This window comes from Pleurodeles waltl, chromosome 8 (genome assembly GCF_031143425.1).
Source record: "Pleurodeles waltl isolate 20211129_DDA chromosome 8, aPleWal1.hap1.20221129, whole genome shotgun sequence".
NCBI classification, from domain to species: domain Eukaryota; kingdom Metazoa; phylum Chordata; class Amphibia; order Caudata; family Salamandridae; genus Pleurodeles; species Pleurodeles waltl.
This window is the reverse complement of record NC_090447.1, coordinates 1188191081-1188203516: the sequence shown is the minus strand read 5'-3', so window position 1 is coordinate 1188203516 and position 12436 is coordinate 1188191081. Positions and strand designations below refer to the sequence as shown.

Below are 12436 nucleotides of genomic sequence, written 5' to 3'. Positions count from 1 at the left end.
TTTACCACCTAGTCTGTGGGCCATGCATTTAACCTAAAGAGCTTCAAAGCCCAGAGGCATACACCTGTAAGGGAGTCAACTCGGTGGATCTGATTTTTCGTGGGACACTTTTGCCTCTTTGTCCTGCTCTCAAAACACTCATAAGTGAGGCAGGAGAAACACAAGCCCACCAGCCCAAGCCACAGCTTCTTCTCCACACACAGTCAGTGGGATCTCCAGTCCTCATCATTTCAGTCAAACAGTGAGCCTCTCACTGGCATCAATCAGTTTGTGCGATATGTTGCTCTTTCCTCTCAACTGAGATTCTGTCTTTGATGGCTCAAAATGCAATATTGATCACCATGAAAAGTCACTGGCATGGTGCAAAAATGTAATACCATCGTGATATCAGCTAACTCGGCCTCTGGGATATTAATCTAGAATCATACAAAATATTTGGAGGTGTAATGCAGAAAAGGAGTTGTTCTTGCAGCTTTGGGCAAGGATGTTTACTGAGGAGATGGTCAGGAAGAAACTCCTTTTAAACCTTTGCGGTGGGCTGATTAGTTGCGCCAGTATGTACAGCAGTGCGGAAATGGCTCTATTATTTTGTAAACTATTAATGTTAAAGGAAATGTGAAAGAAAATAAGTTGCTTCTGTTTAGGTTTATGTTTTAATTTTTATGTTTTATATTTTAATTTTTAATGCATAAACTGACAAATATGTTGACATTACTACAGCTCACATACTTCAGTGAAGGAAACCCTGGAAAGGATTTTTCTCCCAATACTCCATGTTGGAAAAAAGATATGTTGTCTTGAGATAAAAAAGGTAGTATCATATTATACATATAAAAGCACAGTAAAGGGTTGTAAAATCAACGTATTTAATTTACTTATTTAAAGAAGATGAATTAAGAGCCCTGAAGAAATGACTAGTGTCACACAAATCGTGTTGGGTTTTTCCAAGGTCGCATAATGTTGAGAATATACACTCATGATTAGTAAATAAGAATTATTTTTATTTGAAACAAAAGTTGTGACTTTGTTCTATGCAGAACTGGACGCATGGAGCCAGAGTGCTTTCTCAGGGTTGCACCTAGAATATAGCGCCATCACATCCTTTTAATGGTTCCCCTTTTTGATAAAGACTCAGGGCCCGATTTATATTGGTATTGTGTTGCCCTTGCACCAAGCATGGTGTTGCAAGGGCAACGCAATACCTAAGTTAGACTTACCAAGCAATGCAAGGCCACTTTGCATGGCCCTGCATTGCTTTGTAAATCTGGAGTAAAGCATTCCATGGGTAGAGAGTGGTTGTTCCCAAGCTTCCACCCACTGATTGTGGTAAACCTGGGAATGTGTCAAAATACTACGCCTTCCCAGGAGAGGCGCAACAAGGAGAAATATATTTATTTCTCCATGCTGTTTCCTCTGTCTAAGAAAGAGGAAAAAGCCTCAAAGGATTGTTTTTGTGCAGGAAAAACAATCCTGTCGGCAGTGCAGGCACCCTTTCACTATGACGCAGGGTGCCTGTGTTAGTGATAGGCAGCAGATTGTGCGACAAGGTAGGCTAAGAGCCGGAATGCGCTATGTCTTAAAAGATGTGGTGCATTCTTGCCCTCTAACGCAGTCCAGCAAGTTGTCTTGCTGCGTTGCATTGTGTTGCATGAAAGAATGATCATTCCGGCCCTTAGTTTATAAGATCATACAGTACCAACCCAGCAAAACATTTTGGTCTAGTGACCTTTTTGATATTAACTCTCCCAGAACAAAATGTAATATCCGGGAGACCCGAAATCCTCCATGCTTGTACCTAGACTGTGGAACCTATTCCTTCTTGGATCATGAAAATAGCGATTGCAAAGAACTGTGGTGGTTCAAATATGGCTGTTTTACTTAACATGGGCAAATTGTGTGAAGCAATGTAATGGAGTGCAAAAAGGAGTTACAAACCCAAATATTACATATGCTAAGTTGTCTGCAGAGCTTGGTTTGTGTGAAAGGAATATATTTCTTCAAGCTAAAAAGAACCCAGTGGTGGTTTCTCTGCTATGGCGGAGGAGCGTCACCTCCCTCCACCCCCCCCCCCCCCAGCAGCAACCGCTGCAAATCCTTCCACAAGGAAAGGATAATAAACTGTGAAAGTTGTGAAAGGGACTGGGCATTGGGGGTGACTAGCAGAGGGGCGTGCTCTTTGCACTCTCCTCATAGCACATGTGTGTTTGGCTGGCCGTCTCGGGCCAGCCAGACATTCATGCGCACAGGGCTTTCTCCAGCCCAAGAGCCTGTATACAGGCTCCCAGTCTGCCTAGGAGCGCCTTGGTGTCCTTTTGCTTTGAGCCGCATCAGGATTGGCCGCAGGTCAGGCTGGGAGCCTGTGACTGCGTGCAGCAAAGGAGCAGAGGAGCGGCACGGGAGCAGAGGTAAGTTAAAAAAAAAATGTTTTTAAATGTTATTAATCCCCCCCTGCGCACCGCCCCCAGTAATCCCTGCGAGCCGTGATTGTATGAACCGCATTGTTTTATAATGCATTGTTTATATCTTTAATAATATTGTTTTCACTGGTAGTACTAGATGATCAGTCTTGCAGTAGATGAAGTGTGTCAACACTACAGTAAAAATAATGAACTACCATGTTTCTGTTGAAACATGATGAAAGCAATGAAAAGCCTTCACCACTGCCCCAATAACCCTGATAGTCTCTGTCTTTTATTTCCTCTATCCAGTTAAGGGTGAAACAGGCGGGAGTAAACATCCAAAAGTATGTTCCGGGGCTTCAGACCCTGGAAATAAGATTGGACGAGTACTTTACAATTGTGCATCCACAAGTGACATTCACTATCTCCAGCATTTGCAAGTTCATCAACAGCCAATTTGTCCTAAAGACACGAAGAGAAATGATGCCTGCATCATGGAAGAAGCAGCCAATGCTAAAACTTCGAGGTAATTATTGCTACCATTCTGCATATTTTGCTACCTGGGGCCCAACTTACGCATCACATGCACATTTGGTCTGTACATCATGGAGCGCCCATAAATGAGTGCGCCCGGAGCAAACAGGGACAGTGCACCTAAAAACAAAAATGCAGTTCCCACTTCAGGCACACATTTCACTGGAGGCAGTAGACTTGACTGTGCTCTGGAGAGGGAGGGGGGATTCCCCTGCAGGTGTGTGCAGTGTGTGACTAAACCTATCTTTTGGGGTAAACCTGGATGGTACCTGTTACCCTTGTGTCAACCTCCAGATGGGCACCCCAACAGGTGCACTGACAGTGCACCGCCTATATGTGGTGTGTAATCAGTGCGCCTCCTGGCAACTTTGTTGCCCCCGGGTCCTCATCTGTAACATGGTGTGGGTGCAGGGGCAAAAGGTTTCCTCATTTGCATGGATACACATCCCATGCAAATAATGGGTTGTGCCATCACACGTTTAGCACCTATATAAACCATATCACACAATGGACTGCACAAGCGTCTCTGGCCCTTTCTGTACTACCAAAGTGCCCAGGTGGCGCACAATGCGAGCATAAATACTGTATTCTCAGGACACTTTCTGTAATACGTCCTCGGTGTGTGTTTAAGGGGAATATATAGAGTTCAGAGCTTACATTTTATATAAATAACGTTTGTTTTGTGTGAATGTAAGCAATATATATTAAATAAGATTTGAGCAATGGTGTTTGACAGATTTAAAATTCAAAAAAGTATGGTGTTCAGTCAGGAATGAACAGAAGAAAAGTTAGCAATTTTAGTCATGAAGAAGTTGAAGAAATAAAGTACTTAACAATAGGGAATTCGCACTTCCACGTCTCCTTATGAGCTCTCTGCCACTCACCAATATTTTGTGGCATTTTCCCTCAATGCATTGCCTGCCGGAGGTGTCCATTAGAGGCCCGAAGCCAGCACAAATACTTAGGTAACACATTATGAATTGGCAAAATGAAAAAGGAAACGAAAAACATTCTGTACAACGTTTATTACATGAAATAAGTACATGAAAAGTATGTAGTAGCTTTCTTCAAGGAAACCGAATAAGGTTATCAAGAAGAATGTTTTGGACTGAAATGTGGATGAATAGGTATATTAACGCCAATCTTCTTTCATAGGACAGGTCCAAGGAGCCTTTCGAGTGCGCATTCTTTATTGGCGTCCCAGGTCGTGTTGTGTGGGGGTGTGGGGAGATAGTTTTCATATGCATCTTAGGGTGCTGAACTGGGAGGATCGGGGTAGAGGTGAAAAAAGAACTAAAGCTCTGCAGTTGTTGAGATATGGTTCTCACAACCAGTGTTAGGTGCATGTAAATCTGAGATATTTCATACCAAAAAGCACATTCCTGAAGAGACCTTGAATCAGTCTCTCATACAATAGGAGCGAGAAGTGTGGGAGATTAATTCCAAATGCTTTAGGGATTGGCACCGGCAGTGCCCCTTACAAACTTTCTCTGGAGCCACTGCAAGGTTGGAACCTACATAGACCTGATAAAGAGCAGGTGACGTCCCTGCTTGACTGCACCGAAGAATCACCTCTTGCCAGAAAACTAGTGAGAGTTGTCTCCAGCCCTGCATTGAATTTCTGTCTCCAGCACTCCATTCTGCAATTGATAGTGTTAAGGATCCCTCCTGGTGCTCACAGGGACATAGGAGCCCATTTCCTGAGAAGAGCAACACAATACACAATGCACAATGCACAATGTAGAGTCATATGCATGAAATAGCTAGGACCACTGCCTGATCTGAAAAATTATTTTCGCTACCATTCACAAAGGGGAAGGGGTCCCCTGGGGACCCCTTCTCGTTTGCAAATGGGTTAGCACCAGTTTGAAACTGGTGGTAACTGTGATTGTTTTGTGACCGCATTTGCGGTCACAAAACAATCATACATACCATTTGGATTCGGTATTAGGAAGAGACACCCTGGTCACGCCCCTTCCTAATACCGAATCGCAAAACCCAAACTGCGATTCAGTAACAAGTTACCGAATCACAGTTTGGGCTTTGTGCATCCCAAAAAGCACTTTTCAAGTCGCAAACGGGCCGACTGCGAATTGAAAAATGCTTCATACATCTGGCCTACAGTGAAGCAAGCAACCTTGCTGTGCTTGGCTTTGTGACTGAAGGGACCACAGCAGTGAAATCTCTACTAAAATATGATGCTGTTTTCTCTGGCTGCCATGTGCCAACACACACACCCTTGTGGTTGATTTTATGGTTTCATTTTGTGGTCTGAAAAATGTAAAAAAAGACTCAAAGGAATGTTGATTTCACTTTTTAGTAACACTTAATTGAAAATATTTGATTCATTCAATTTTATTAAACGTTGCAGTGTGTGAATGTTTAAAATACAAAGGCAAGAGGTCTGTGTGATATCCTTCGTTACAGGCGACAGGAGTACAGCTGAGACATTGTAAATCTTTGTTCAGACACCTCAGCCAGCACACCAACTAACAGTTCTCTTTAACTGTCCACCCTCTACATTCTAATTCCATTTATCTCATCATGTTCTAATTCCCATTCCAAGGCAAGTTTACACTGCTCCCCACCAAAATAATATGCCACACTTCTCTCTCCCATACCAGAAACCCAAAAAAAGAAGCATACTGTTGAACAAACAATGAGATACAGAGAGAATGCATTAAACAACTACTACTATAACAAACATAAAACACATAGAACTAAAATTATATCACAAAATACCCCCATCCCAGGAAACTTACATGGAGCTAAAGATGATACATAAATATAATAATGTACAGAAATGTAAAATAAAACAGAAGATCCTCCTGACTACTGTGCAGCAATATCCTATAAATGGGAGGGTTTATTTGTAACTCTCCCACTTTTTCTCCCACCAGACACCAAAACAGGAGGTCTATTGATATACACAATTTCTGATTCATCCATCATACCACCTTGATTACCTGTAACAATGTATTTTCTCACAGGATCATGGTCTAGAACTGCCACTCTGTTTTTGTTCCAGATCTTGCCATCATGTGTTTTAACAGCATTTTTAAACATTTTGACCACCTCCAACCTTTTAAGGAACTTGGACCAATCAACACACCCCTTTGACCTCTCAATCTTACATAATCTTTCACCTTAATCGCAACATCCTTCACATTTGTCTGTTATAACCCTCCTTCCTTATTTTTTGTAAATCTGTCTAATTTTCTCTCCACTTTTCTGGAGAGTTAGTCAGGCAATCTTTATTCCAAATCGTCCACCCAGGACACACTTATGTAGACAGAGTTCTGTACTTGAACAATTCAAATAGCGGTGCACCTGTGGTGGAGCGGGAGACATGTGATACCCAGTTATTCTCTGGGACAGTTCAATTTTCCAATCAAGACCATTTACTGTAGCTAATTGTATCCCCTTCTTCAATGGCTTTATCACCCTCTCAATCACACCATTTGCCTGGAGGTGATACAAAGCTGATGTTTTGTGCTTTATTCCACACTATTTTAAATAATTCTCCATCTCCCTGGAACAGAACTATAACCTATTATCTGTGAGTAGATATTGCAGATAACTTTCCCTCTTGAATATATTCTCAAGAAACTTTAATAATACTAAAAGAGAAATGTCCTGTAAACATGACACTGCCACCCACCTTGAGTATAAACCCATCAGCACCTGTAAATATGAAATAGCATGTTCCCCCTGCACCGGCCCCAAAATATCAATGGTTACCTCTACCATGGATAGGATGGTGGCCTTCTGCACACATGTGTGTACTAGCAGATCTCAAACCTTTGTCACACCCTGCACATTCAACACATTCCCTAACCATACACTCAACATCATGATCAAGCGCTGACTTTCATAAATCTTTGCAAAGTCTCCCTTTTGTCTTTACTATTCCTAAATGATGTTCAATCACCAATTGTAATAGTTTCTCCTGCAACCTTCGTGGAGGTACTAATCTTGTCCCCCTCAAAAGAAAACCTTTATAGGTGGCAAACTCTTGCCTTAGCATCCATCAACATTCCATCCACTTCTTCAACTCTTTCTCATTGAAATCTTCAGCAGACAGCAATTCAGTCACCTTCTTTAACTCCTTATCTTTCTCAGTTTTTGTAACCATTTCCATCCTTCTATGCTTCCATGGCTAACTTTGTAGACACCAGCATCGTCTGTCATGCTGTCTCCAACATCCACATCATCTGAATCACACAGACCAACCAATCTTGATAAACAATCTTCTACAAAGCTCCCTGCACCAGTAAAACAATATTCCTGTAAACCCACAACCTACCTACACATAAGAGAGGAGACATAATCAAGCCCTTTCTGTGTGAAAACTCCTTACAATGGTTTGTGGTCTGCTTGAACTGTAAATTTCATTCGCCAATGTTTAAATCTGTGAAGATCACAAAAACCAACAATTGACTACCTTTATAGAACTGAAAAATAACATTCAGCATCTCTTAAGGCTTGCGAGACACGTGCAATGAGTTTCTCCTGACCATCTTTTGTCTGAATGAGAAGGGACCCTAAACCCTTCGCACTTGCATCATAGACCACGTTACTGTCACACCTGGGATCACAAGCTTGAAGAGATGGGGCATGATTCAATTCTTCCTTCACCCACATGAACTCCTTTATAGGTTCACTCCCTCACAAAAATTAAACTTTTTTCTTTAGCAGTTTCCTCATGTTATATTTTTTACCTGCAAAATCCTTCACAAACTTGCTGTAACATTCAATCATACCAAGGAAAGATGGTAATTCTTCTTTACATGTTGGTTCTTTCATCAACATGATTGTGTCCACCAACTCTTTTTGAGGATAGATACCATCACCTGAGATTTTATACCCAAGGTAATTCACCTCACTCACACCAAACATACACTTCCCTGTTTTAAGGTCAGCCCCACTCCCTGCAGTCTGCTCAGTACTTCTTGAATTGTCTTATCATGTTCTCCTGTGGTTGAGCCTAAAATGAAGATATCATCTCGGTAACATTTGACCCCAGAAATGCCTTTTAAAATCATCATCATTACCGTTTGAAAGAGCCACCACTGAGATCAAACCAGCAGGAATTCTTTTAAAATGATACACCATAGGTGTCATGAATGCTGTGAGACCATGAGATGCCTCATCCAGCTTTATTTGACAATACGCTTATACCAGAGCCAATATCGTAAATACTTTTGCCTCTGAAAAGGTAGAGATAATTTCTTCAGTGTTAGGCAATGGAAATTTGTCAACTATAACCTCCTTGTTGAGTGCACGCAGGTCAACATAGATACAAATGTCCCCGTTCTCCTTGCATGCAACAACAAAGGGGGCCAACTATTGTGTTGCCTCCACCAGTTCAATCACCCCTGTGTCACACAATTTCTGTAACTCCTCAGTTCCTGCATTCTGTATGCTCAGAGGAACGTGCCTTACTCTTGCCACCACTGGAATTACACCATCTCAACTTTTTCTTTTTGATTATAATCAACCAGCTTTCCAAATTTGTTCCGAAACAGACCTTGAAACTCCTTTACAAACTTGTCATACCCATTGTAACTTCCTCAACTTGAACCAGGGGAACTTTGTTAGGGTTTAAGCTAACTCCCAATTACTTTGGTGAACTCATCCCAAAAGGTCTTCTCCTTCACGTGACCCTTACGTCTTTCCATGTGTGTACTTGTTTCTTACTTCAATTTACTCCTCAAAATATTTCAGCATGCCAATAGCAGAACCACGATACTAGCCAGGTTTGACATCCGTTTCAACAGTTTTTTCCCTTTTCGGTAAACCTTTCTCCGTTATATCCCTGGAGATTACAGTAATCTTACTCAATGTAAGTAAGCCAAACTAAATTGGTACCGTAAGTCACTACAACCGCCGATGGATAATCTATGGTCATGCCTTTTACCTGCAACACCACCTCCTGGCATACTTCCAAAACTTAACTATCAGGAAAGGTCTTTCCTTTGCTCCTGTGACACTTGCTGAAATGGCCCTTACGCCCACAAGCATTGCATGTCTGAAACCAGGCTGGGCTGGGCCCTTACAAACTACACATAGAGCACAATCCCTTAAGCTCTGAGTCACTTTTCTTTTACAACGTTTTGTTTTTTACCACACACACTTAGGATGCATTGTCTTTCAACACATTAGATTTCCCTCCTCTTTCAGCACTGGATTCCTCTACACATTTAAACATGTGTTCCTCATATTTGGCCATCACAATCACTTCCTCCAACAGTGGTTGATTTTACATCCATGGTCCTTCCTGGATCTTGTCACTAATGCAACGCAGTACAAATTGATCTCCAATCCTCTTTTACAAAGTTCCTCCGAATGTACAGCTCAATACCAGTTGATTAAGACTAGTGACAAACTCCTCTACAGATTCATCTTTTCCTTGACTTCTCAAGCCAAAATTATACCTTTTGAGTATCTTGCTCACTCTTGGCAAATAATGGAAATCAAGTTTTATGATAGAAATGTCATACTTATTTAGATCTCTCACTTCATTTGGAGATAACTCAAGTAGGTTTTCCAACACTTCTTACCCTCCTGCATGCACACAATGTAAGAGAATGGCATGCCTCCTTTCAGCACTTACAATTTGTGCCATAAATCCATGAATAATTTCCAAAAATGTGCTTCCATTTGTTTCATTTGAGAATTGGTTCACCAGATGAGGGGGAAAAAACAGTGGTGCAGTAACATTCTGCATCTCACATCCCCAATGTACTAAACAATCACACTCAAAAACAACACTGCTGGCAGTGGTAATGGTATGTAATACCATGAAAGTGTCCCAAAATTGTAAAATAAAACTGGCTACCCAACTGTCACTCCAATATGTCAGTTGAATATCTCTGTTGAAGAGAGCTGCCCAATAACACTTCACTCTTCTCAAACTAAGATGGCCGCCCTTGTTCCAATCTGCTGAAATCTTTCCAACAAATTTCTGAAATTACAATGACCGCCACATTTTTTAATGTGAATATGTCACAGTTTGCTATTCCATAACCTCTGGACTCATAATCATCTCAAATTAAGATGGCTGCCATGTTTCTCTCTGCTGACACTCTTCTTCGGCATGTCGCTGTACCGCAGTAATCTTGTGGCACTTTCTCGCGCTGAAGCTTGCACATGCTCCCTCCATGCACATGCAGAGAAACTTTCTCTAGCTTCATGCTGCAAGATGACTCACACTGGCTCTGTGTGCACGTGCCAACCAAGCACAGCTGCTCACATCAGTACTCACACGTGCGCTCTTGGCCCAGACAATGTCAGGACATCTACAGACTTCGAAGAATACTCCACCATTGTGCTTCTCCGTGGTTACCTTCACCACTCTGACTTTCCAAAATGAGGCGCCGGATCCCATGCTCACAATTAGAGAGCTTCCCTCTTGTGTTAGGGTAGCTGAAGTTCGTTGTGGCAGATACCCATATCCAATGTCCGAGTCACCAAAATGTGGTGTTCTTCTGTCAGACGACAGGAGAACAGACAAGACAAGGTAAGTTGTTATTCAAGCAACTCAGCCACCACAGCAGCTGACAGTTCCTTTTCAGCTGTCCACCCTCTACATTCTAATTCCTCTTTCCTCATCACATTCAAATTCCCATTCCAAGACAAGTGTGCAGCTCCCTACCAACATATTATACTGCAGTCTGCTCTATGTGCGTTGCCTTGCTGATCCTTTGATAAAGTCATTAGGCCTGCTTTTTACTTTCTGGTGTTCCGACCCTTTGGCAAAGTCAATAGGTCTGCTTAACTTAAAATGACACTCTTTATGTTGTTAAATCACAGTCAGCTTTGTGAGCCCCTGAGGGGGTCAGGCCCTGTGTCCAACCATATGGCTTTTTACCATGCTCTCAAAGGGGATAGGGTGTTTGTAGGGGAATGTCGCAGGCCCTGCTCCCATTCCCACCCTTTGACCTTTTACTTTGTGTTAAAAAAAAGTTAGTAAATTCACCAAAAAAATGAAGTTTAAAGTGCCATTGTGGGGGCGTGGCTTGGCGCCGTAGAAGATGGCCGCCTTCACCGGAGCTCTGTGATCGCGACGGGGGTACAGGGAGCCGGTTTGCTTCCTTTTGAAGATTTTAATGCTGCTGAAGAGGGGAAAAGTTAGGGGAATATGCCTGGGCAGCATAGTTCCCCTTGAAATGCAGTAAAAGGTATTTTATTTGCACCTTTTATCACTGACTTACATTTCTCTGAAGAAATTATTGCGACTGCCATTTTGTTTTTTTCACTTTTCACCTCATGACTCCGTTTTTACTCTATTTATCGAGCTCTGAGTGTTTCTTTTTTTTGCACTTTTTTGGTCTATGGATGTATAGTTAGACTCTTTATTCACCGTATTTTCCTTTTTGGATGATTTGGTCTAGCTTAAGGAGAATTTTGGGCTGTTCTCATTTTTTAGATGAACCTTCCTTCATAAAACACATGCTTTAATATATCTTGGGCAGAATTAATAATTTTTGCTTATGGGCAGATCTAGGAACCTTCAATTGACTAGCAACAAAGTACAAAGCAATAAAGGTTCTGAATTTTTTTTTTTGTCAAACTCATTTGCTCCTTTATCAAATATAGAGAACGCCGGGTCTACTACTCTTGATGATACACTCTCAACGCCTATTTCTCCTCCTACTGCTATTAATGAAGTATCGTCCACGCTTCCTGTAATGGTTCCGACGTCCTTGAATAAGAGAGCTAAAAAGGATCCTCCGTCTCCTCTTAAAGTTGTTGATACTATTTCTATGGGGTTACTCCTTGGAGAAATAAGAGCACTTAAACCCTATATGCAGGATACAAACAATTACAATTATCGGACGACAAATGGTCTCTTGTGGAAAACAGAGTCTCTAGTGTGGAACGAAGAGTGGAGGTGCTTGAGGATTTAGTGACGGTTATTCAATCTCTGCAGTCTGAAGTTACTATGTTAAAATGGAGAACGCCGGGTCTACTACTCTTGATGCTACACTCTCAACACCTACTTCTCCTCCTACTGCTATTAATGAAGTATCATCCAAGCTTCCTGTAATGGTTCCGACGTCCTCGAATAAGAGAGCTAAAAAGGATCCTCCGTCTCCTCTTAAAGTTGTTGATACTATTTCTATGGGGTTACTCCTTGGAGAAATAAGAGCACTTAAACCCTATATGGAGGATACAAACAATTACAATTATCAGATGACAAATGGTCTCTTGTGGAAAACAGAGTCTCTAGTGTGGAACGAAGAGTGGAGGTGCTTGAGGATTCAGTGACGGTTATTCAATCTCTGCAGTCTGAAGTCACTATGTTAAAAAAACATGCAGAGGATATAGAAAATCGAAATTGAAGGAATAATCTCCTTATCTATGGTTTACCTGAAGGACTTGAGGGCTCGGATTCTCTATCTTTCTTTCAAACATTTCCAGATCTCCCTACTTCGCCTGTCTTTAATATACAAAGAGCGCACAGACTTGGTCATCCCTCACATTTGGCTTCAACGTCA

The 12436-nt window shown here is 41.7% G+C and overlaps 1 protein-coding gene across 1 annotated transcript in view; it reads left to right on the top strand.

Moving 5' to 3' along the window:
• Window positions 1-12436, top strand: part of LOC138249586 (guanylate cyclase soluble subunit beta-2-like) — a 278483-nt gene that overhangs the window by 153019 nt on the left and 113028 nt on the right. Inside the window, exon 9 of the mRNA XM_069203529.1 lies at window positions 2709-2925. Within this exon, the coding sequence (XP_069059630.1) occupies window positions 2709-2925 (217 nt within the window). The remainder of the gene's footprint in view (window positions 1-2708; window positions 2926-12436) is intronic.